This window comes from Musca autumnalis, unplaced genomic scaffold (assembly GCF_047663935.1).
Source record: "Musca autumnalis isolate F117 unplaced genomic scaffold, ASM4766393v1 scaffold_2, whole genome shotgun sequence".
Lineage (NCBI taxonomy): Eukaryota > Metazoa > Arthropoda > Insecta > Diptera > Muscidae > Musca > Musca autumnalis.
The window spans coordinates 69,396,977-69,422,105 of NW_027411755.1; the positions used below are offsets into that span (position 1 = coordinate 69,396,977).

General features: G+C 35.2%; 2 protein-coding genes across 2 annotated transcripts in view; one reads left to right on the forward strand and one right to left on the reverse strand.

The window, feature by feature from the left end:
- The window catches only part of Gart (trifunctional purine biosynthetic protein adenosine-3 Gart), a 57,724-nt gene that overhangs the window by 20,810 nt on the left and 11,785 nt on the right, over positions 1-25,129 (forward strand). The window lies entirely within an intron of this gene.
- On the reverse strand, positions 2,273-3,179 carry Pcp (Pupal cuticle protein). Its single transcript, XM_073967875.1, has 2 exons — positions 3,108-3,179; positions 2,273-2,931 (listed from the first exon to the last, which is right to left on the reverse strand). Exons 1-2 carry the CDS (start codon positions 3,117-3,119, stop codon positions 2,359-2,361), a joined length of 585 nt encoding a protein of 194 aa, XP_073823976.1. The 5' UTR covers positions 3,120-3,179; the 3' UTR covers positions 2,273-2,358.

Consider the following 25,129-nt stretch of genomic DNA (forward strand, 5'->3'; position numbering starts at 1 on the left):
TAGCGTGAAAAAGTTGATAATTTAAGTGGTTTAGTCCGGAGACCATGTTCTATACTGTTCAAGGCTCCTCGATAAAACCAGTATGTATATTACCTTTATCTATTTTCTCGATTAGTCCCAATTTACATTAGGCGAGTTTACTTGCGGCAATTGTCAGTTTGTAGGTGAGAGAGGGTGTTGAGAGGCAAAGGGTTACCATATACCTCACCTCTCTCTCCGCCTAATGTAAATTGGGACTTATGGCTTGAGTTGCCGTCTCACTAAAACCTTAGTGTCAACGTACATGTAAACAAAACAAGGAAATGTCTATAAATTATTGGAATTTAAAACACTAATAATTTTTCACATTTAATTGAAAATTTTGAAAAACATGAATGAAAACTCGTTAGATTTTCAATTTGGATGTTTCCACATGATTCCACTAAATGCATAATTTCTCGCAGAAAGTAGAATACTTGCATAAATGTTTCGGGTCGCAGGTAATTCATTGAAAAAAGAGAAGCTGTTTCAATCGTTTGCTTTTGAAAACAATAAAGCACATGTTTATTAGGGCTTTATTCTTTTCAAGTTTAACACAATACCACACATATTAACAAATATTGTACGGCCTCTATTAGCGGTGTTTTAGTGTGCGGCATGTCGTTCGGACCTGGAGGAGGTTACATGTCAATGATATGAAGCCGTCTTTATGGGAAATAGTTTTTTTTTCTGATGAATAAATTTGTTCTTCAAAAATATGTATCCCTAATATACATCGAACATAGAAATAAATACATAAAATGTCGTATGGAATTTGACACTAACACTACAACCCAGTTCAGTCAGCTGGGTATTGCTGCTACCTTTTCTTGTTCTACCATGGTACGTCATGCTCTTTGTATTTATGAGACTGCCCAGTAAGAGATCGTCCAGTGCCACCACAGGGAGAGTGCCGTTTTCTTTCTCCTTCCTGTGGAAGACTGACTTCACTACCAAAGTCTCATCTTGCATGCAAAGGACCTCAAGCATGCGTTTGCAGCCGTATCCCTTGACCTATACCGCCGCTTTGGTCAGGTGAGAGATTTCATCCTTTCACTCCAGCTTTAATTTACCACCTTCCCAAGGAGTTACTATGCTGCTGACTACCTCCCCGAAAGCTGTAGAGTTTGCGTGTGGGTCCAAGTGGTACATTAAGTAGTGCCCCTTAACCTCACTACTGATCATTTTTATTGATCCGCGTCCTTAAAAGTTGTGATCAAACAGCTCATGGTTGACGATTTTTTCAATTTCTGTCTGATGACCCTTGTGTAGCTTTTTAGATACTTTACGGCGTCGATCACCGCATAACACAGCTCGTCCTTGTAGTGCGTTTTGCTTACGGCACCTCCGTGGCCATCTTCCTCTCCTGGAAGGTTCCGAACTTCTTTTCTGAGTCCCCGGTCATTCCAGAAGATTTTGCGTTCACGCTCACCATTTTCATGTCTGAGCTCACCTTGTCGACCCCTGTCAAGGATACTTTGGACAGTCTCCTCCGTGTTGTTCTTGACGAGGTTTGTTCAGGACATTTGAAAGTGGGAAGATCTCCTTCTTCTTACATAGTTTAACGGTGTTCTGTTCCTCAGGAGTTCTTATCCTCTTTACCGCTTCCGAGGAAGTAGAGGGAGTATCATCGATCTCCTTTAGAGCATGCCACTGTTCTTTATTCGGTGGATTACGGATTATTTTTAAAAATTTGGATAATGTGAAGAACAATTTCATCCATTCAAAATTAATGTGATAGCGTACAAATCAGTTCTAGAAAAGACTTTCTTAGAATTGCACGTCAAAAAACTAACAGCATTTAGTTTTTTTTTTTTCATAATAAACAAGGAACTGCGAATAAATGCATTGGCCACGATTCTCAAAATTAGATCTTAGCACTTTGATTCTAATTGCGAATGTTTTTAGTTATAATTCCATAATTTTATAAATGTGCTAATTTTATTTGCCCGCATTTTTTTCTCACAGAAATGCAGCTAACAAATTCTTAGGGTATTAAAACATCTTTTTCATTCTTAAATAAAATACTCAATCGATTATGCTGCATGTCTGGACTTGGTAGAAATGGTTTTCGGAAGTCAGATTATTGCATTTAAAGCTGTCCCCCATTCAACCCTTGTAATCCCCTTTCTGCTTTTTGTTTTCAAAATACTATCACTTTTATTACAAAAACAATTTATTTTTTATTAATATTCAATGTTAAATTATTTTACATTAATCGCTCGTTTCACTTTTTTTAGCTTTGCCTTTTTTGGTTAGGTTGCATTTCAATATTTACAGGGCTCACCCAGGAGAGCCCGACCGCCATGAACTCTGTCTGGCATCCATCAAAAACACCGCTTAGAAATTAAATCTATTATTTGAACGATATTGTTGTTGTTGCTGGCGAGTGTGTGGTGGTAGAACCTTTTCGAAATTATCAAAAGAAGCTTGTCTCAATTCACCGGTATAGTAATTTTTCTCCACATAAGGATGGGTGCGAATGTATTCCAAGGAACGTAAAATGTAGTCCGGAATCTTGGGAATATGATCACCAACGGGATGATAACCAGTTTCATCGGCTACATAGGTTGTTTTAATTTCAATACCTTCAGGAGAAATATATGAATTGGAACCTTGTTTGCTGCCATCCGGGGAACCTTGTTCGGCCTGTTTGATACCATTTGTGGTTTCGAATTCATAATGATAACTGCCATCATCATTTATTTTACTATCGCTGTAGATAATTTCGGCATCCTTATCGGAATTGGAATTGGTTTTATAATAGTTGTTGTTATTGCCATAATAATTGTCTGGAGAACGTTGAGTGCGTTTGTAATCGCCGCTGTTGGCAGCTTCAATCATTTCTTCATAAAATTTGGGCATTGCTGAATAGGCTGAGGCCAAAGCCAAGGTGGATAATAAAATCAGGCACTATAATGAGGGAACGGAACACACAGAGAGAGACACAGGCACATGAAAAAAGATAATAATTTGTAATTAAAATTCAATGATTTTCAATTTTTTTTTCATTTTTCGCAAAAAGTTTTTTATCACTACACTTAATTCCAGTTCATTTGTTTGTTGTTGTTTCATTGTTTAACACTTACTAAAGTTTTCATTTTTTTTGTTTGTTTTATTTGCTCGAAATTTCGAATTCACAAATTTTTATTCAAGTTTTGGTTGTTTCTGGTTCCGTATCCACAATGATACTGTAGTGCATATTCTAAAGTGTTAAGGTTTTTATAAAGACACCTAGTTTGGCTGCTGCCGACCGATCATATCGATTCATTCATTCCTTCATACATCCGTCCATCCATCCATTCATGCCAAATGCTTGGATGGTTTACTCTCAACATGATCTTTTTGTTCGGGCCATAAATAATCGTCAATTTGTTTGTTGTTATTGTATTGTTGTAGGAGTTGCCTAAATTTCTTCTCGCACAATTTATTTGTTGTTGTCGTTGTAGCCAAAAAGCCGCAAAACATTGTTCTAAAAGTTGCTTAATGCCATCTCTTCTTTTGGTCAAATCTGTTCTAAATGACTGACTGGGAATTTCTAAATTTGCATATTAAAGTCATCGGATGTCAAGAGTTATTATTGCCTCCATAACGGTAACACAAACCATATAACAACTCACCAACAAAGGTAAGGTGGTGTTGCTGTTTCATAGCCGGTTTCAATTTCCCCCCATAAAACCACAGCCAAACATTAAACATGAAATTCTCAAAATGCCTAAAGAATATCACCCGCACTTTTTTCTCATCTTCTGGAGTGATGCGAACTCTCGCACATTTCAATGTCACATAGAATGTTAGGCTAGTTTAGATTGATGACAGTAGATTTTATGCTGTTGATTAGAAGATGTTATTTTGCTTACCTCTTCTAGCTATTAGTCACACACTGGGATCGGAATCAAGGAACGTCTGGAATGTTGTATGGTACATTGAGAAAAAAAATTATATGAAAAAAGTTGTGGTTATGCGAAACCGAAATTTATATAGCACCCGTTATAAAGAGAACATATAAATAAAAAAAATCCATATTTAAAATTACTTACAGCCTGTTCATGTATGTCGACCGAAAGGTTTTTTGCGCTTCGGAAGTGGAAAAAAATCATTTTCTGTTCATGTAATCGCCTTCGAAACGAAAATCTATGCGACCGACAAGCCATACGAAATAACACGTAACCGTACACTTTTCCATTAAATTTGGGTTTATGTATTTCGAAAGGACTGTCTCTTATAGAAAGAGAATGTCAAAATCACTCACTTGCTTTGTAGCTGCCGAGTAGAACGTAAACTCGCGAATAACACCGAAAATCTTAAAAGAAATTTATGCAACACATTCTTGAAACAAAATAAAAATTTTACAGATACGATTCAATGGCGCTTTCATTCATTATTTTGAAGAAATCAATTAAATAAAATAATTCAAAATACCGACATTTTATTTTTCAAACAAAACAAATCACCCATATTCCAATATTTGTATGTATATGTGGATTTTGTTTTCATTTCTCATTTGGCTCTCATTTATGGAACATAGTTGTACAAATGTACATTCAAATTAGTAGTATTTCGCGTAGGATACGTAACGGCAGTCGCACGATAGTTTGCGAAATACATGAACGCATTTTTAGACGGAAGCGAGTGACTGCTTTCCTTTCGTACAGGTTTCCGTGCGACATACATGAACAGGCGGTTAGAATTGAATAGGGAGCTACAGAAAGGTTGCCACTTCAACAGATCGACACCATAGATAGGTCAATCGATTGGACGTAAGATCTGGACAGGATGAAATATGCGCTGTGTCGTGTGATCCTTACATGCACTGCGGGCAGATATCCTCAACGCCTGTTGCGAGTTGAGCATTGTTGACCAACCAGATCTCAGTTGTGTCCGAATGATTCTGGTGTCTTTGGGCGGAGACGGTTCGACGTCAGCAATCGCTGGAAGATGTTGTTGCAGGACAGGATTTACTTCATATGAGATGACAGCTTGCTAGACTGCGCGAGTATGGACATAACGCCGGATGTGCCTAGGGGATGGATCCTGTCCCACAATATTGTGGTTGGGATGCGATGGCTGATGATGGCTGCCAGCATGAACTATCGAGTGAACAATACATTATGTTGCTGCACTGACAGCATCCTTGCCTCCTGAGGTAGATGGTACCCATTCGACATCTGGACACATCTGGTGGCAGTTCCTAGGGCGTTATTTTGGATGGTTTGCAACCCTAAACAGTAAGTAAAAACGGGGGCTGAGTAATTTAGGACTGAGCAGCTAACTGCTTTATAGGTAGTAAGCAAGACCTCCGTGTCCTTGCCCCTAAGTGGTACCCGAGATGGCTTGGAACCCTAAACATTAAGTAAAAACGGGGGCTGAGTAATTTAGGACTGAGCAGCTAACTGCTTTATAGGTAGTAAGCAAGACCTCCGTGTCCTTGCCCCTAAGTGGTACCCGAGATGGCTTGGAACACCTCATTTCTCTCCTGGACTTTACTGCATGCTTCTTCATCCTCCTTTGTCCATGACGAGAATATGGTTGCCATGGATTTTTACGCTGAAAGCTGTGAGTTCCTTTCCTTCAAAAACGCAGCCCAGGTGTTCAAATAATTATTGATTTTGATCTCCAGTTCTTAAATGCATATTCTGGTGACCATATTGCAGTCATCTGCATAAGACATCAGTTTTACGCCGTTTGGAGGGGAAGGAAACTTGGAGACGTAAAAGTTAAACAGCAAGGGAGAAATTGCACCTTCTTGCGGTACGACCTGTTTAACTTTTCGTCTCTTTGACTTCTTACCTCTGAATTCCACAAGTGCCTCACTGTCATTGATGTAGTTACATAACCATTTCTTCGTCGTATTTGTCAATGTGGAATTCAAAATATCGTCTAACGACACTGACTGATCGACTGTGTCAAACACCTTTACCAAGTCTACACGGAGGAAAAGAGGTCTCTCTAACATGTGTCCCACACATATTTTGCAGCAAACATATATTTGTTTGCAACCAGTCCCAAACATAACATATATTTGGGTCCTGCAAACACATTTATGTTTGGGTGCAAACAAATATTTGTATGGATACAAACAAATTTATGTTTGGGTGCAAGCAAATATTTGTTCGGGTGCAAACAAATATTTGTTTGGTTGCAAACAAATATTTGAAACACTAGCGTTTGGCGGCATACACACCCCCAAAGCAAAGACAGGTTTTTCACCCTCTCGTCGTCGCTTCGGCGTCTTCTATTGCAGGGCTTATGTGAACCAGCTTCACAGTTGTGCATGCTTCACCCATTTCTCTCGGCGATTCTGATTGACGAGGATATTAATATCGTCAGACACAGCGGGGATTATTAGATCATCTGAATATGACTCGTCTTGTTGTTCTGCGAGTCGAGCAGCAGCTGTTGGGAAATTGGGACAGCAGCATGACAGAACTACCAGGTAGTGGTATCACACCAGCTGATCGAATATGAAAAGTCAAATCCCTTTATAAAAAAATATTTTTGTTGTAATTTCCACAACAACATAAAGAAAGTTTTGACATAACATATTCAAAATTTTACGATGCCACTACCTGGGTAATTGTGCCATGGGCAGCAGTGAGGAATTATGCCTGATGGTATGAAATGCTGTTAGGATGATGTTTTTTAATATCCTTTCTCCTTGTCTGGCACATGAGGGAGGTGGCTGTAGACTAATGCCATTGTCTATGTCATTAATGAAGCCATACCAGTTGGCTTTGTTACAGTTAATGAATGACCGTTTTTCTGGCTCCACAAAGACCTGGATTTCTCAATCGTAATCAGAATCGGCATGTTGTCAGATACAAGGGATATCGAGTTTGGGAAGATGCGAATGACAGGAGCGACGTGCTGACTATAGCTTCGTTCCAGTACTTTTTTTAATGATAAAAGTGTCAAAAGAGCAAACTGTCGAAAATGAGTCCAACATACACATTTTTTCAAAATGTACGGGACCGGAAAAATGACAGAAAATCTGGAACAAATGTCAAAGTCGGCGTGTCAGCCAATCAGAAACCGGCAAACATGTTGCACATTTTTGTTCGCTCAAATTTGTCGTGTAAAAAGTTTCTAAAGAGAAAGCTATTCAGCGCCATTTTTGTTCAAAGAGAAGTGAACATTTTGCAACTTTTTTGGTGTACGGGAACGCATTTTGGCAAAAATGTGCAAAAGGTGTTAAGTGTGTAAAAACTTTCTAGTTCTGGAACGAAGCTTATGCTGGTGTCAGGGAGCTGGAACAGTGTGCGGTGATCCTGGTTGGTAAATCCACATTGATCGACTAGAATTCTGATGAGTCGATTTGATCCGCAATGTGATTGTCACGAGAGTCAGAGGATAGTTGAGAGCTCTAAAGTTCGTGGTGGCCGTTGAAATCGCCAAGTAACATCTAAGTAATAGGATATCAAGAGCTGATAGCCAGGCCCAAAAGCCTATTGATTTTGGTGATGGTCGGATAATATTAAGGGGTCAGAATGGGCTTACGGCTTGTTTTGTTTTAGTTGAAGATTCAATCATATGATTGATTAAGTCTGGTGTATTCCCCCATTGGCTTAACTACATCATTACCTTTCTATACAGAGAGTAAAGTTTACAAAACGCACTGACAGCCTGCAAAATTTACTGATCGCTACCAATATCATGATTTCATCCCGGCGAAGGGAATTATCAATTGGCTTTTCAGTTTTTGAAATGATGATTTTCTAGTGAAAACCTGAACTCTTTAACCATCGAGTATTCTCATGTCACAGGTAACTGTGTTGATGTTACTTCAACTCACAGAAATCGGTGATTTCTTAGTTGAATCGTGCTGTCAGCTTGCATAATTTTGTTCTGGTGTTTTTTTGGGAAAGCCGAAAAGTGAGCATCATTCTCATTAACATGAGAATACTCGATGCTTAAAGAAATCAGGTTTTCACTAGAAAAATCATCATTTCAAAAACTGAAAAGCCAATTGATAATTCCCTTTGCCGGGATGAAATCATGACATCGATGAATTTTATATGAGCGTGGACCCCAAAAGATGCTATTCATTTTTGGATCCAAAGCATGTCATTTACACCAATGCTTTGTCATGTCATTTTCACCAACACTTTGCAATGACATTATCATTACGACGAGAGTTTTAACAACGTTGGTTGTGATATCGAGTCTCCGACAACATCAAGCTTATTGTAAATAATTAATCTAATGCTTGGTTTACATTCGGCGTCTTTTCGTGATTTCGAAGGCGTTTCGTGATTTCGCGCGGAATCAAGCAAAAATTATCATGATTTCGCATACAAAAATGAAATCATCTCATTTCGTGATTTCAGCGAAATCAACATCGAAATCACAGTACACATGATATACAACCCTGCTTTTGCCTAAAAAAGTACCAAAAGTTGCAACACTTTTCACGTATCACAATAAACAAGGTAGATGGTCAATTGCTGCAACAAAAAAGTTTAGTATCAAAATTTGTAAACAATGTAAAAAAAAAATATTAAATTACTTTGTTTCAATGCTATTTTTCATTGTGTTTAGAAAAAAGAGCGAATTCTCAAAAATTGCTTCCCCATACAAATTTCTTAAAAAATAGGGGAACGAAAAAATTACGGAAATTGCAAAAACTGCAGCAAATCAACGTATCAGCTATCGTATTTAGATGATAATGAACATGTAGCTAGTTTCTACTATGCCAAAATTGTATGGCAGAAAACAGGAGAATAGGGTGTTATTCGGCGATATTTTTATTTAAAGAGAATTGCAAGTCTTGCTAGACTTCATAGTACGGGAACGCATTTTTAGCACACTAAACGGGAAAACTACTGCAAGTACTAATATTTTGCGAAAAAAAAAACGGGAAAACTGCTGCAAGTTCTGAACACAACTTTTATCTATCAAAAATTATTATTATGATGTCTCAACGATAAAATCATTTTTTATTTTTTTATTTGTTAGTACTATACACAATTAATACGATATATAGATAATTTTACGATAATTTTCGAAATAAAGTTGTAAAGTTCTATATTGCTGTATATTTTTGATGACTAATTCAATTTACAACAACTTGTTTTGAAAATTCATGTTCGATCAGCTGTGCATATGCATCTACCTTGATCATTGTGATATTTTGAAATCAACAAAAAAATAAGTGTAAACACCGGGGTGTATTTCAGGATTTCGTGAAATCCAGTGGATTTTAGAGCGCAAGTGTAAATTTGGCATAATATATTTAGAAAAAATTGTAGAAATAAAAACACAAAATTCATCTGTATTGGAACGATGGAATGGGTTCAAATGCTGATGAAAAGATCGGATCTTTCACGACTTCCTTTGCATGGGTTCAAATGCTGATGAAAAGATCGGATCTTTTACGACTTCCTTTGCATTGGTTCAAATGCTAATGAAAAGATCGGATCTTTCACGACTTCGTTTAAACCAATGCAAAAGATGCGATGAAATCACGTCATCGCATGGAACCCCTTCCTTCACATTTTGCTGGGCATGGATCTATACCGATAAATTTAAGGTGGAAAATTTTGGACCCCCAGCTAACACTAAATACCAAATTTCACAAATTTCGGTGGGATATTGAGGACACTACCTTCAAAGTATCGAAAATCAGATGGTACCCTTCTATGGGGGCTATATAAAGACGTGGACCTATACCGACAAATTTCAGGAGGAAAGTTGTATACCCTCTACGAAGACTGAGTACAAACTTTCAGCCATTTCGGTGTTATAATGAGGTTAAAACCGTGGACCAATACCGATAAATTTATATGGAACCGCTTTGTAGCCCCGAATAATACTAAACTTCAAATTTCAGTCACTTCGGTGAAATAATGAGGCTAAACCTTCGAAATACCAAAAATCGGGATGTACCGTTCTATCAGAACGTGGACCCATACCGACAAAAATCTGAGGGAAATTTTTGTATCCTAGAAAAAGACTAAATACCAAATTTCAACCACTTCAGTGAACTAATGAGGCTAAAACCTTTAAAGTACCGAAAATCGGGAGGTACCGTTCTATGGGGGCTATATGAAGGCATTGACCTATACCGACCAATTTCAGGCGGAAAGTTTTATAACCTCAACGAAGGCTAAGTACGAAATTTCAGTCATTTCGGTGTTATAATGAGGGCTAAAACCTTCAAAATACCGAAAGTTAGGATACATCAAAACATGCACCGATACCGATAAATTTCTGGGAGAAAGTTTTGTATACCAAAGGAGAACTAAATACAAAATTTCAGCCATTTTCGTAGGATAATATAGCTAAAACCTTCAAAATACCGAAAATCAGGAGATATCGTCGTATGGGGGCTATATCAATATTTTTAGGTAGAAATGTTTCTTAAGCTAGGGTCACACTAGGCAAAAATTTGGTCCAGCGACAGGGAGTGTGTGTTTACTGAGAGCAAGTGAGCATACATTTCAATGCATTATTTACGCTCATTTGCTCTCAGTAAGCGCCAGTGTTCGAAAAGAAACAGTACACTAAAATAACGTACCGAACCAGGTACGGTATCACTAAAAAATATTTTAGTGTACCGTACCGGTACGCAACCACTAAAAAATATTTTAGCGTACCGTACCGGAGCACAACGAAAATCGTAGTGAACCGCAGTCGGTACACTAAAAAATCGTAGCGTACCGCAGTCGGTACACTAAAATATCGTTGTGTACCACTGGTCGGTTCACTAAAAAAATAACGTACCGGTAATGTACCACACATGTGTTTTTTAATTATGAGGAAATATGAATTGTTATATGCTTTCTTGGGAAAGAAGGCAAGTATAATAAATAAAATTCAATATTGTATAAATTAATTACATTTTAATCGTTTATAAATATTGAGAAAATTACTAGAAAATATGATGTTGTTTAAAAAAATCGTGAATTATAAAATCATTTACATGAATGAGTAGAGAATAATTTTACTATTTTGATGTCATTAGCATTTTTTGGAAAAAGATTATTCAGAAAAATTTAATATTTGCTATACAATCCACATTAATATTACCAGTACCAACAAAAATACCCATCTATTTTGTTTGTAGCGAACAGTACTGTTCATCACTAAGGTTTTTTTTCCAAGCTATGTTTATTTACACATTTAAAAGTATTTGTAGCCAATTTACAAATTTTAATATGATTTTTTCAATATGGAATGTATTTATCATAACACCAGTATGAGGTTACTAATTGACGTCATAAGGATATTTAAAAATCCCCTCGTGCAAAATCATTATTATTGGCGGCACCAATAACAGAAAATCTATTCATAGCAAGGTAATGTGGACGATCAACGAGAATTTTGCCTGTTACTTTGTGGTACTACTGAAAAGGACGAAGCAGTAAAAATTCGTAGTTCGTATTGTTGGAACAATGAAAATAATATACATATCTGTAATGTAACACACATGTGTTTTTATGAATTATGAGAAAATGTAAAATTTTTAATGGTTTTTTGTTTTATTATGGAAGACTATATAAATTGACCCCATAATTGTGTTATATACATACAGTGAGTGTCAAAAATATTCGGTTTTCAATTTCACCAATAATAACACCTCAGTATTTTAGAAGCCCATACCCAATATTCAAAAAACCAAATACTTAAAAAAATGTTGGTCCTATGGCAATTAAAAAATGTATTTAACATGGATCCATGGTAACCCTATAAGCGAGAATAACAAAGAAGAAGTTGTTAACCCTGTTTTCAATGCGTCAAAAATATTCGGTTTTTGTAACTTTTGGTAAATATTTTGGCAAAAAACCGGTCAATATCGAACTTTTTCTGCAATATTAGTATACATTTCAATAATTGCGAAGAGAATCTTTGTTCCTGTGTGCAAAAATATCATATTTCATAGCAAATTATCAAAATTTAGGGCTAGGGAAAAACGCTATCCTAGAAAAGAGAAAACTGTTTATATTTTATTATAAAAACGGCAGAAATAAAGGGAATTTTTGCTTATTTTTGAATATTTAGTCGAATATAGTTTGAATAATTTGCAAAAGTCACGAAAACACAGAAATAATCGATTTCGTGAAACACATAAGCCATCCAAACCAAGGTCTTTGAGGGAAGGTAGAGGAATCTCCTGAAAAATTACGGCTAAACCGCCCTTAATTTTCTTGAAATTAGTCACCGAGTCCTAACTGACTTTCGGAATATAGAAAATATGTAGTTACTTTCCAAAAAAATCGTTAGGATAAAGCCTTTCATGGCCTTGTAACAGATCACACACCATCGGCTTACTTACACAACCAATAATCTAGTATAAATTTCGCCTTGATGTACCTTCAAAACTTGATGTACATCTGAAACTTGGTGAAAAGGAGTTAGTTTTGAATGTCTAAGCAGGAAAATCAGTATACTACCAAGTTTCCGGCCTTTCTGTGTACTCCAACACAAAAAGTACGAAGGAGCTTCTAGGAGGCATGTATTTATCAATGACTTATGATTTGTTACAAGGCCATGAAAGGCTTTATCTTTACGATTTCTATGGAAAGTAAGTACATATTTTCTATCTTCTGAAAGCCATTAAGGGCTCGGTGACTAATTTCAAGAAAATTAAGGGCGGTTTAGCCGTAATTTTGGAGGAGATTCCTCTACCTTCCCTCCCAGACCTTGGTTTGGCTGGCTTATGTGTATCACGAAATCGATTATTTCTGTGTTTTCGTGACTTTTGCAAATTATTTAAACTATATTCCACTAAATATTCAAAAATAAGCAAAAATTCCCTTTATTTCTGCCCTTTTTATAATAAAATATAAACAGTTTTCTCGTTTCTAGGATAGCGTATATACTTAGCCCTAAATTTTGATAATTTTCTATGAAATATGATATTTTTGCACACAGGAACAAAGATTCTGTTCGCAATTATTGAAATTTACACTAATATTGCAGAAAAAGTTCGATTTTGACCGGTTTTTTGCCAAAATATGTAACAAAAGTTACAAAAACCGAATATTTTTGACACATTGAAAACAGGGCTAACAACTTCTTCTTTGTTATTCTCGCTTATAGGGTTGCCATGGATCCATGTTAAAGAAATTTTTTAATTGCCACAGGACCAACATTTTTTTAAGTATTTGGTTTTTTGAATATTGGGTATGGTCATCTAAAATACTGAGGTGTTATTGTTGGTGAAATTTAAAACCGAATATTTTTGACACTCACTGTATGTATATCCAAAATATTTGTATAAAGTAATAAGACACGTGTTGGTGTCACATTGATGTTTTTTGGGCCAAACGAACAGTGGAAAAAATACAGATATAGCGCGCCAAAACTGCAAAAAATCACATACGCCTATCTAAAAATTATTGGTGCAGTATTGATCTAAGGTGTCCACAGAATCTAACGACAGTTAAAATAATTTGTTTTACATCAGCCAAAGCGGAATAACGTTTAATTTTTTGCTCACAATTTATGGACTGGTTTTTATAATATATTTTAGTAGTAAATTTGCGATCGTCGTATGCAGTCTTCCTACAAAGTAATTTTAAAGCTTTTCGTGAAGACAGGTGAGTAAAAAATATTTTATATAATATGTTATTTATTGTAACTCGGATTTTACACATATGTAAATCACGTGACATCCGCTTTTCTTTCAAATTCTGTACTTTGTTAAAGCTATTTAGTAGGGAGTGTCGCGGAATGGCGCGTAGATTTTTTTATTTTATTTTTAGTACATATAGTTCTTACCAAATTTGTAAAGTTTTAGCTGCAACAAAATATTTTATAATTGTTTTTATTATTATTTTCTATCTAAAATTAGCAAAATTCGGGCGGTACATTTCTATGGGAGTCATATTAAAACATGAACCTGTGCAGACAATTCTCCGTCGGAATATTTTATACTCCCAACGTAGACTAAATGCCAAGTTTCAACTAATTCGGTTGGATAACGTGGCTACAACCTTCAAAATAATCAATATCGGCGGAACCGTTCTATGGGGGCTATATAAAAACGTGGACCTGTACCGAAAATTCTTATAGGAATGCATGTATAACCCCAACGGACACAAGATACCAAATCTAAGCCATTTCGGTTGGATAATGTGGTAGAAATCTTTAAAATACCGAAAATCGGCAGGTACCGTTATATGGGTAAAAGTAGAAATTTACTAAATATATTTATAAATGAAGTACCCTTGTCAATCTATAGCTGTTCTTATCTAAATTATGGACAAACGTAAACGTATTCTACCAGCAGAAAGTTTGAGTTTTTGAGGCATTATTCTCATATTCTTACCATGGCAGAACTACCAGGTAGTGGTATCACACCAGCTGATCGAATATGAAAAGTAAAACCAATTTATAAAAAAATTATTTTTGTTGTAATTTCCCCAACAACATAAAGAAAGTTTTGACATAACATATTCAAATTTTTACGATGCCACTACCTGTGTAATTGTGCCATGATTCTTACCATTTTTTTGTTACCTATTACAAACGGATTTTATGTTTTATGCAATTTTATTTTAATTAATTCAAACATATCAACATTAAAACTACAACAGAATAAACATATTAAAATTTTAAAATATATTAGCTGGAGACTCAATCTTTAGTGATCCGACTGTGGCTGTTTTGTTCGTTCATGTGGATTGGACAACAAACATAACCTTTCTATGAATTGACTTTTGCCGCAAATAAACATCCTTATGACACCAACATATTAACGTTATTCTTTTCCATTCATAGAAATGGTTTTATGATACATGCATTATCACCCCTTTTTACTTGTAAAAACTGTCTAATTATTTAACTAGGGAACAAATAATATTTAAAAAGCAGTGCTTTAATATGTACATTGACTACAAGGACCCTAATGAGCCCATAATAAAATTTTCTCAAAGCGAGTAAATAGAAATACATACATTAATAATATGGGTTTTAAACCTAATACTATAATAGAGGGTGGTTCACTAAAACTTCTTATAGAATTTATTAAAATATGTATTGGTTGGTCATTTTAGCTAATTTCATATTTTACACTAATTTTCTCAAAATTCGTATACCGACCGAATTTACCACATTCGTGCATTTAATTTATATAATCTTGAATTTTAGTTACTATTCTTGCCCTTATTCTCAAAAACATCAAACATATAATTTTTCATCACAATTTACAAAAAAACACACGTGCGGTACATTACCGGTACGTTATGTTTTAGTGAACCGACCAGTGGTACACTACGATAATCGTACTGTACCGCAGTCGGTTCACTAAAAAATCGTAGCGTACCGCAGTCGGTACACTAAAAATCGTTGTGTACCGCAGTCGGTACAGTAAGATTTTCGTTGTGCTCCGGTACAGTATCACTAAAATATTTTTTAGTGTTTGTGTACCGGTACGGTACATTTTCGTAGCGTACCTATCCACCTTGGTACGGTACAGAACGGTACGGTACGATTCCATAGTGTTTATTTTCGAACACTGGTAAGCGCACACTGCCGGTCGCTAGAGCAAATATTTGCCTAATGTGACCCTAGCTTTAGTCTCTGGATACACAAAATACCAAATTACAACCGATTATGTGGTCCAAAGGGAATTATATAAACAAATTTTAGCAGAAATGTTGTGTATCCTCGGAATTCGATAAAGGAATGTCTAACGGCCAAATAATAAACCAATCATATCTTGAGGTGGTTGGAGAGAGAGGTATTCATGACGTTCTTCAAGAGAATGATATTGTCGTTGTGTCTAATGCTTTCGAAAAGTTTTCCGCCACTAATACAGTTCTCTTATATGGCGTTTCGCTGTTTAGCTCACGACCAGAAGTGCTTCTTCGAGCTCTGAAGCCGTGAAGTACGGCAGGAGTACAGACTCAAGTGATAATAGAGTTATGGGACAAACTATTCTAATGAGAACTTAGTTTCTATCAACCTGTTGAATAACTCCCAGTCGGTCTTGTTGAAATTGACGAACGGGGAGTGCGAGCAGTCATGGTACGCGTTTAAGTATCCCAACAGAATAGTATTGTCATCATGTATGAATGAAAACGGTCCATTTTTGGTTAAACATCGAAATTTCGATTTGGCTGTTCAACATTTTTTTAAATTCATATTTTTAAATTTCCCCCGTTTAAAGACAAGATTATTAGCTACTTAAGAAGGCCACAAAAATATATAATATGCGGTCCATTCGTTTTTGAGCTTTATTCGACACTGCAAAACGCTTTGTTAAAAATGGGGGTAATCCCTTAATGATGTGGTCACTGAAAAATATAAATAACATTTTCGTCTACAACCCTCTGCAGCTGGCACCTTTATACATTTGAAGTGCTCACTATACGCAACTTAAACAACAAATAATATCGATATACACTTTTAAACAATTTTTTCCCACTCCACTAATTTTAAAATTTGCTTTACAACTTAAAAATCAGTTTTATAATGGCCGTTACTTTAAATATTCAAATATTTGAAAATAATAATTGATGTTAACTTTGGAAAAATATGGAGAAAAAATGCACATTGCCAACAACTATCGGAGTTAAACCCTCATATAGACAAAACTACTTGAAATATCAGTGCCAAAATTCAGAATCCTTTTAATTGGAATGTTTTCTATTGGCTCTTATCAATATATTGGTACTCGGAGGTACCTGGTTTTGGCAATTTTTGGCCGCTGTCGTGACATTGTGCGCGCCGCACAATGGGGGAAAAATACCGATCTAGCGTGCAGAAAATCAAAAAATGGACTTGAAAGAATACATGAAAAATTAGTACAGTATTCAACTAGAGTGTTGACTGTACTTAACGGCGTATATAACAATTGGAATTAATTGGTCAGAAGGTAATAACGGTACCTTTAACATATATATTTTTTCATTGTTCACGATGATGTTTTTCTGTTGTATATTTAATTCATCGGTATTTTATTTAATTAAATAGTTTTATAAGCCATAAGTTATTTTAATTTAGATGTAACGGGTTAATTATATGTAACTTCCATTTTATTCCATTTCTGTAATTGAAATAGGGGCTTAGTATGGAAATTAGTCCGGCTTAGCTTCCATTTTTGTTTTAATTTTTTTTTTTTATGTCTTCTCTAGAATATGTTCTGTAATTAATTCCTGCGACTTTTTGCGATTTTGAATTTTTTGCCATTTTTAAAGAAAAATGCCAATTTGCGCAGGATGCTTTTTGAAGTTCGGCCCAAATAAAATTACGGGAAAATATTTGATCTAACATATCAGATATCACTTGGAATTGGCCACAGCATAGCAGATAAGAAAATAAAAATTAAAAATCTAAAGTACGTAAATGAAAGTAGCAAGGGGTCTCCAAACAAACTGCAAAACGCAATTTTTATTTCTAAGAAAGAGCAGAATGGGGTGCTTTTGAACTCTTATTATACCCTCCACCATAAATTATGTACATATATTTAAAGTAGAATTCATCCATTGCAGTTGGATGATGTGGCTGAAATTTTTAAAATACCGAATATCGGGCGGTACCGTTATATGGTGGCTATGTCAAAACGTGAACCCGAACCGACAATTATCTGTCGAAATATTTTATAAACCAAATGAAGACAAATGCCAAATTTCAGCTACTTCAGTTGGATAATGTGGGTAAAAACTTCAAAATTACTTAAATCGGGCGGTACCGTTCTATGGGGGCTATATACGAAAACGCGGACCTGTTCCGACAATTCTCTGTCGGAATATTTTATAGTTCGATGATTACTGTAAGAATGCGTTCACAAAATAAATTCAAAGTTATTTGTATTTAATTATTGTCTTATTAGAACGAATGTCATTTATTTGTGAGAGTTTTATTTAATTGAATTAATTGAGCTTATCATGACCTAAGGAGTTTTGTATTGAAAAAGAGGTATCGAGCGAAGTCCACACACATCCAACAAATATGCTACGATCGTTTCGCTGGTGGTTTAAGTTAGCTCATCAGGCATCTTTAGATGTGGTGCTAGACAAAGGCAGATTTTGAAAACTTGTATATATACTAAACTTATTGCAAATTTGCAGTTGTGAAGTATTTTTGAAGCCTTTTTAATATCAAGTCAGCCCAGTGTCTCTGGTTTTCCTAACATCCTTCTTTAATAAACACACATATACAATCGAAGACTTTTTTCTTCATGAATTGTAATGCCTTCCAGTTCAGAAGTTTGACAGATTGGCAGTGGCTTAGAACGCTAAGACATCGACATCATTGTCTGTTTATTGGAGAGGACCCAGGTTCAAACCTCAGCCGGGTCAGCCGGGCTCATGTTATGAAGTTTTATTTAATTATTGTCTTATTAGGACGAAGGTAATTTATTTGTCAAGCTCCTGTTGGAAAACCCGTTATTGTGGGCGAGGAGAGCGCTGTTAAAGTCGATAGAAAATTCTAGCTCTGTTCCTTTACGTGCAAGAATCTTCAAGTTTTACCACTTTTTACTCGAAAAGCGTTCCTTTACTTTAGAGACCATACAATTCATATGGTAGCAGTTTTGCCGGTTTTACCATTTTAAAAAGTAAAGGAACAGGCCATCTATGTCTGCCTTGGAATGATTAAGGTGAAAACAGAATACCTCGGCTTTGGAGAGAATAGGTTCTAATTTCCATTTGTGACAGTATTAACAAATTTTAGCTTCATCGGCTTCGAGAACCTTTTCGCAAAATAACGAATTTCGAGTTTTGAGCACTTGCGGGAAACAGTTGTAAGTTGGTTAAGTTTTCTTGTTCTGCTGGAGATGTCGTTTAGATGGACTGCAAAAAGTCTCTCGCTGTGCATGGCTTGGACTATATTACATATGTACTTGGGTTTATTTTGATCAATTTTAATACGAGACACTTTTTACTGACTGTGTCGTAGCACCTTTTAGGTCCATGAACGACACTATGTATGTATATTGTGAGCGTAAGTCGGTGGTGCTCAAAATATTTTGTGCATTAGTCTCTCCGAGCGAGTCTTCCCTTTGTTCACCACGACAGATGAGAATAAAGAGAAGATATGTTGTTGTTGCAGCAAACCAATCGTACCGACATCGTAACGAAATCTGAACAAAATTCGGACGATACGTCCGATTTCGGATCCGAAATCGTAACGATATCTTAACGAAAGTTGTATGAAGTGGTTGACATAATTTCGGAACGAAATGTCGGAGCGAAATCGGATTGATTTCGGTCAGAATTCGGAACGAAATCGGAAGAAAATCCTTGGGAATTTCGGAATTCGAATTATTTCTTCCGAATTTTCGTACAGATTTCTGAACGATTTCGTAATAATATCGTATGAAAATCTGATGTATCTTTCGAATCTTCGTAAAGGTTTCTGAACGATATTTGGATATTGTAATTTCAAACGTATCAATGTAAACCTTGTGTACGAATATGTTGAGTCTATCAGCACTAGGTCCCAATTTACATTAGGCGAGTTTACTTGCGGCAATTGTCAGTTTGTAGGTGAGAGAGGGTGCTGGGAGGCAAAGGGTTACCATATGCCTCACCTCTCTCTCCTACAAAATGACAATTGCCGCAAGTAAACTCGCCCAATGTAAATTGGGACTAGCTTGGATGATTATTTATATTTAAAATATTTAAAAATTGTATATGCGAATTTAACCAACCATTATTTATTTATTTATTTATTTTTTTTTTTTTTGACAACAAACTAAAATGTTGCTTGTTAGATATACAGTGAGTCAATTAAGTATTTTGCCTGTTTAGAAAATTGAAAAAATTTCAATAAATTCGTTTGAAACCATCAAATTAGTGGTCAAAAAGTCGAATATTTGTGTGTAGTATGTTTGTGGATAGTTTAGTATCCAATATCTGAAAGAACCGCTGCAAAAGGCTTAATGGTCTTCTAGATATTGACAAAAATCTATAACAACACAAAATATTTTACCTCAAAAAAGTATTTTGCCTTTTACATATTTTTTGGGAAAAATACATTTTTGTTACGCGCTAAAGATTTTTATAGTAACCGTTGGAGATTATCACATTATACAACTGTTTCGGCACCAGTTCCACCATCTTGCGACATGTTTTCGCGGTTATTTTCTCCAATTTTCCTACATTAATTTCTTTGACAATATGTTTTATTAATATTGGTCATTACCGACATTAATCTCTAAGAAAATCAGTGAAAAATGATTCGCCGCTACCTTCTAAACCTAACAAAAGCGTAAAAAATAAATAAAAAGCTAAGATGCGTCGCAAATAGTGAAAGAAATTACAGATTGGAACTATGAAAATCAAGAACAGAAACAAAAAATTATTTAAAAAATCGCGAAGATTCTTCCTGACCGCTTCCAAAAATGAATCGTGTCTTCAATATTAATTTCGGAACCAAAGTCTTGGATGAAGTGCCCACAAGGTTCCTAAATCCAAAGATATTGACGGTATTATGGCAAGAAAAAACCATATTATTTTGTAATAAATAAGACAAAATAGATCACTCTTTATTGATATTTTCCCGCAACATGTGAGGGTCATTCGATGCAAATATATTTAAATACCTTCGCCACTAAACCGCACCATTTTTAAATCCAATTTTATAGCTTCAGAGGTCTTGGCAAGGGATGATTGTTTCTCTATAAGTTCCAATAATTTTCTAATGTTTTATTTGCTACATAACCATCAATATCTCTGGATTTTGGAACCTTGTGGGCACTTCATCCAAGATATTGGTTCCGAGATTAATATTGAAGACACTATTCATTTTTGGAAGCGGTCAGGAAGGATCTTCGCGATTTTTTAAATAATTTTTTGTCTCTGTTCTTGATTTTCATAGTTCCAAACTTTAATTTCTTTCACTATTTGCGACGCATCTTAGCTTTTTATTTATTTTTTACGCTTTTGTTAGGATTTGAAGGTAGCGGCGAATCATTTTTCACTGATTTTCTTAGAGATTAATGTCGGTAATGACCAAAATTAATAAAACATGTTGTCAAAGAAATTAATGTAGAAAAATTGGAGAAAATAACCGCGAAAACATGTCGCAAGATGGTGGAACTGGTGCCGAAACAGTTGTATAATGTGATAATCTCCAACGGTTGCTATAAAAATCTTTAGCGCGTAACAAAAATGTCTTTTTCTCAAAAAATATGTAAAAGGCAAAATACTTTTTTGAGGTAAAATATTTTGTGTTGTTATAGATTTTTGTCAATATCTAGAAGACCATTAAGCCTTTTGCAGCGGTTCTTTCAGATATTGGATACTAAACTATCCACAAACATACTACACACAAATATTCGACTTTTTGACCACTAATTTGATGGTTTCAAACGAATTTATTGAAATTTTTTCAATTTTCTAAAGAGGCAAAATACTTAATTGACTCACTGTATACAAAAGGTGGTTGCTGTGCGAAGGGAAATTTGTTTCCCACATATCGATCCGAAATTGTACCGAAATCGGAAAAAAACACTAGCATATTCGAAGAGAAATTTACTTCCGACATTTTCTCCGAAATCGGAATGAAATCTGAACGAATTCTCCTACGAAAAATCTTTTAGAAATCGGAACGAAATCTGAACGATTTTGCTTCCGAAATTTTTCCGATGTGTCGGACATCAGATATTTGGTTTGCTGGGTACTTAGTCAGAGCATCTTTGTCTTTTCAAAAGCCGCCTTGTTCTTTGGAGATGGTCTAATACCCTAGACAGACGGCAGCGTTAACTTGCATTAAGATCTGCATTTAATTTTATCCTGACAGACGACCAGCTGATTGCTGGTAAACAACTGTTTTGTTGTTGTTTGCAATGCAAATTGTATCTCAGAGCATGAGTATGCTCTCTCTCTCTTACATGAACATAGGGTCTCTTTTACAGCATTGTCATATTAAAATACCTAAATTCAGTTTGATTTTGTCCATTAAGAATGTGGATAATGCACGAATTAATTTAAATTAACTTTGAACAGCTTCAAACACAGCGAGAGAAGGGCAATATAAAGCTCGGTTAATTTCTTCGCGTGTATTATTTGTTTTATGTTTTTTGTTGCTATTTTCTCTCTTTACTGGTTCAGGTTAGCATTTATCATTTCTTCAAATGCTTCATTTATGGGTAACAAAATAAAATTAAATGTTCTTTAAATAAATTTTGGCTTGAACGTTTTTGTGGTTGCGGAATAAAAATGAAATGTGGAATTCCTTTAAATGTTTTCTTCAGATTAAAATCAGAAAAAATGAAACATAACTTCTTAAAAAAGGCTTTAATATCTTAAAATGATGGTATGAACACTCAAATTAAGAAACAAAATTTAGTTGGAGTCAAGCTAACATATGGTTAAGGTAGTACTAAAATAGCTATCAGTTATCGAAATCTACGAAATGTCACTCAGTAGTTGCTGGGAGCCTAATATGGTAAATGCAGTGGAGGCGAAAGCAGTTGGGACATTAATAGATGCGAGTTTAGCTAATAGGTATCACTTAAAGTTATAAAAATAGTTTCTAAGCAAGACAAATAAGCGAAATGTATTTAAAAAGACATAAACTTCATAATGAAGAATAATTTTTTAGAAAATCGTAGGATTGCAAAATCACTGATTCAAATTTTCTATTGGATAGTGTTTCACATTTTTACTTAGTTTACGACTAATTATTTCATTGCTTCAATAAATTTCGTATTTAGTAGAATACTTTCAAAACAAAGGTGTTAAAAATAAAGTTGTTAAATTTTTTAGAAGCATCTTCAATTGGTTGTGAACGACATACTTGTGTGTATATGTACATTTGTTTCGAAACAATTGACTGATACAACCAACATGAATTGTTTTATCCGAAATTGCATCGGAAATTCCGTAATAAAAAAATAAAAATTAAGAAATTTTATGTCACTTTGTCATCAAAAGACAAACGACATTCACAAATAAATTGTAGGATTATAATGGTAGTAGAGCATAATAGAAAAGATGGTGACAAACAAAAGAAAAAAAAAAAAACAATGAATGAAATCATCTAAAAAATAATATGATTTTTTTTTAATTTAGAATGTCGCCAAATTAAAAATAAAACTTATATTAAGCCGATTATTTCAAAACTAGCTTTGAACGAAGAAAAAGAAAGTTCTTTTGGAAACAAAATTCAATTTGAAACTAATGCAACTGAATTTAAATTATATTTAAATTATGCAAATTGTGTGTTTTAACGACTCAAGTTCAGGGTTTTATAGACTATATTTTCTTTTATATGTTTTGTGGCATATTTGGCTTAAAGTGTGTAATTTGTTATGCTTGGGCCATAAATCTTTAGTGTGTGCCTTTTTCTCAGATATCATAAAAAGTTCATTGGTCTTTTGTTTAAAATTTTGTCTCGCTACTGCTACCATTTTGGAACTTCCGTAAAAGTTTTGTACATACCTACTATCTAAACATAAATTAGATTGAAATTCGAGATGATTATGAACTGCAAAAAAGGGTTTGTAAATCAAATAAATATAAATTGTGTACACATTTATATGAATGTATGTATGGTAGGTTCCACTCCCAAATACATACCAAAAGAGATCAATCAACGCTAAAATATTTTCAAAAACAAAACATTTATCACAACAACCATCTATCAAAGAGTGTTGATGTTGTTTCTTTTTTCATTAAAGTGAGGGATTTTGGAGTTTTAAAGAAATGGTTTTATGAATTACGAAGATGACATAATAGTTGGGCATGAAACATTTAGTGTGTTCCCGCACTTTTTTTTGGTAACAGTAACATAACGAAGTGGTAAAAATGAATTCCACATAAAAATTTGAAGAAAAATGAAAGAAAAATGAAAGAAACATTTATAGAAAATAGGCCTGTTCGATAACTTCGCAAGTAAAAAGTATTTGCAAGTTCTTGCAAGTTGTTGCAAGTACTTGCAACTACTTCTCATTTCTCTTTTATTGAACAAGTTTGTTATGGAACTGCAATTTGTAAAAGTTTGTACAAACTAATGTTTCTAATGAGAACGCTATTCAGCTCCATTTTCGCTTAAAGAAAAATGAACATTTTGCAACTTTTTGGAGTAAGGGAACAACGCTTTAAATGTACAAATATCATCAAAATTGTATAAACTTTTTAGTTCTGGAACACAACTAATGTAGAAAAATTAAACACTTTTAAAACACGTGATTAAGGTTTCACCTTACCTTCACGCATCCTTAAATACTCTTGTCCTTGAGTGTCTTTTGAGATCCTGATTAAAAGACCCCCCATTCTCCGTATTGTGACTGATCATTTTTCATGAGTGTGTCTCGAGGTTGGGATTCTATCTACCGACTACTGTTAGTATGAGTGCAGCATCCACAGGGGACGGTGGCATCCACGCTAACAGTACCCTTCACATCCATCCTTACCCTAAGTGCGAAGAGGTAACTACTGTATTTACAACGGCGTCCGGTTCTATGAATTAACTGTGAGGAATCTTCGACCAATGGCCGTCTCCTAAACAATTATGTGTTTATGTTCGCATATTGTTTTCATCATGGGAGTGGCATTATATCAGAAAGCTGTCCATACCTTCGGAACCTCGGGTAGCTGAGAAAAATTTCCGGAACATAAACTCAGCAGCGGCCCAACAGAGGCGATGGGACTAGGGACTACGATCCCTGAGGACCCAAGAGTTTTGGAAGTTACTTTCGAAGTCAAAAAACTAGCATAAGCGGAAAAGTCGCTAGACCACCTGAAGCAATGCAATATTGGTACAGGATTAACTAAATTGGGAAAGTAAGATAAAAGAACGGCTGTTACTTTCAATGGCGTGAGAATGGCAGATCTATAGAGGTATGCGTGTTATTTGATCAGCAATTTATAGATCACACCGAGAGAGGGACAAGACAATTTTCCTTCTGTCGACAGTAGCGAAGATCCTAGAGAGACTACTCCTCCCAATTATGAGAGGCTCCCCCTGAACATATTGGTCGATGGTGCTCTGATTCCGACCGCAAACTACCCCAAAATATTGGGTGTAACGTTCGATAGCATATTTAAGTCGTCCGTTTAAACCATTTGCGACAATATCAGAATTAGGCACAAGGGTTTCCAAGTCGCTGGCCGGCAGCTCTTGGCGTGCTCACAAAGAAACCCTGCTGACCTCTTATAAAGCGACAGACTGGTCTGTGACAAGCTATGTGGCACCAGTGTGTGGTATGCAAATG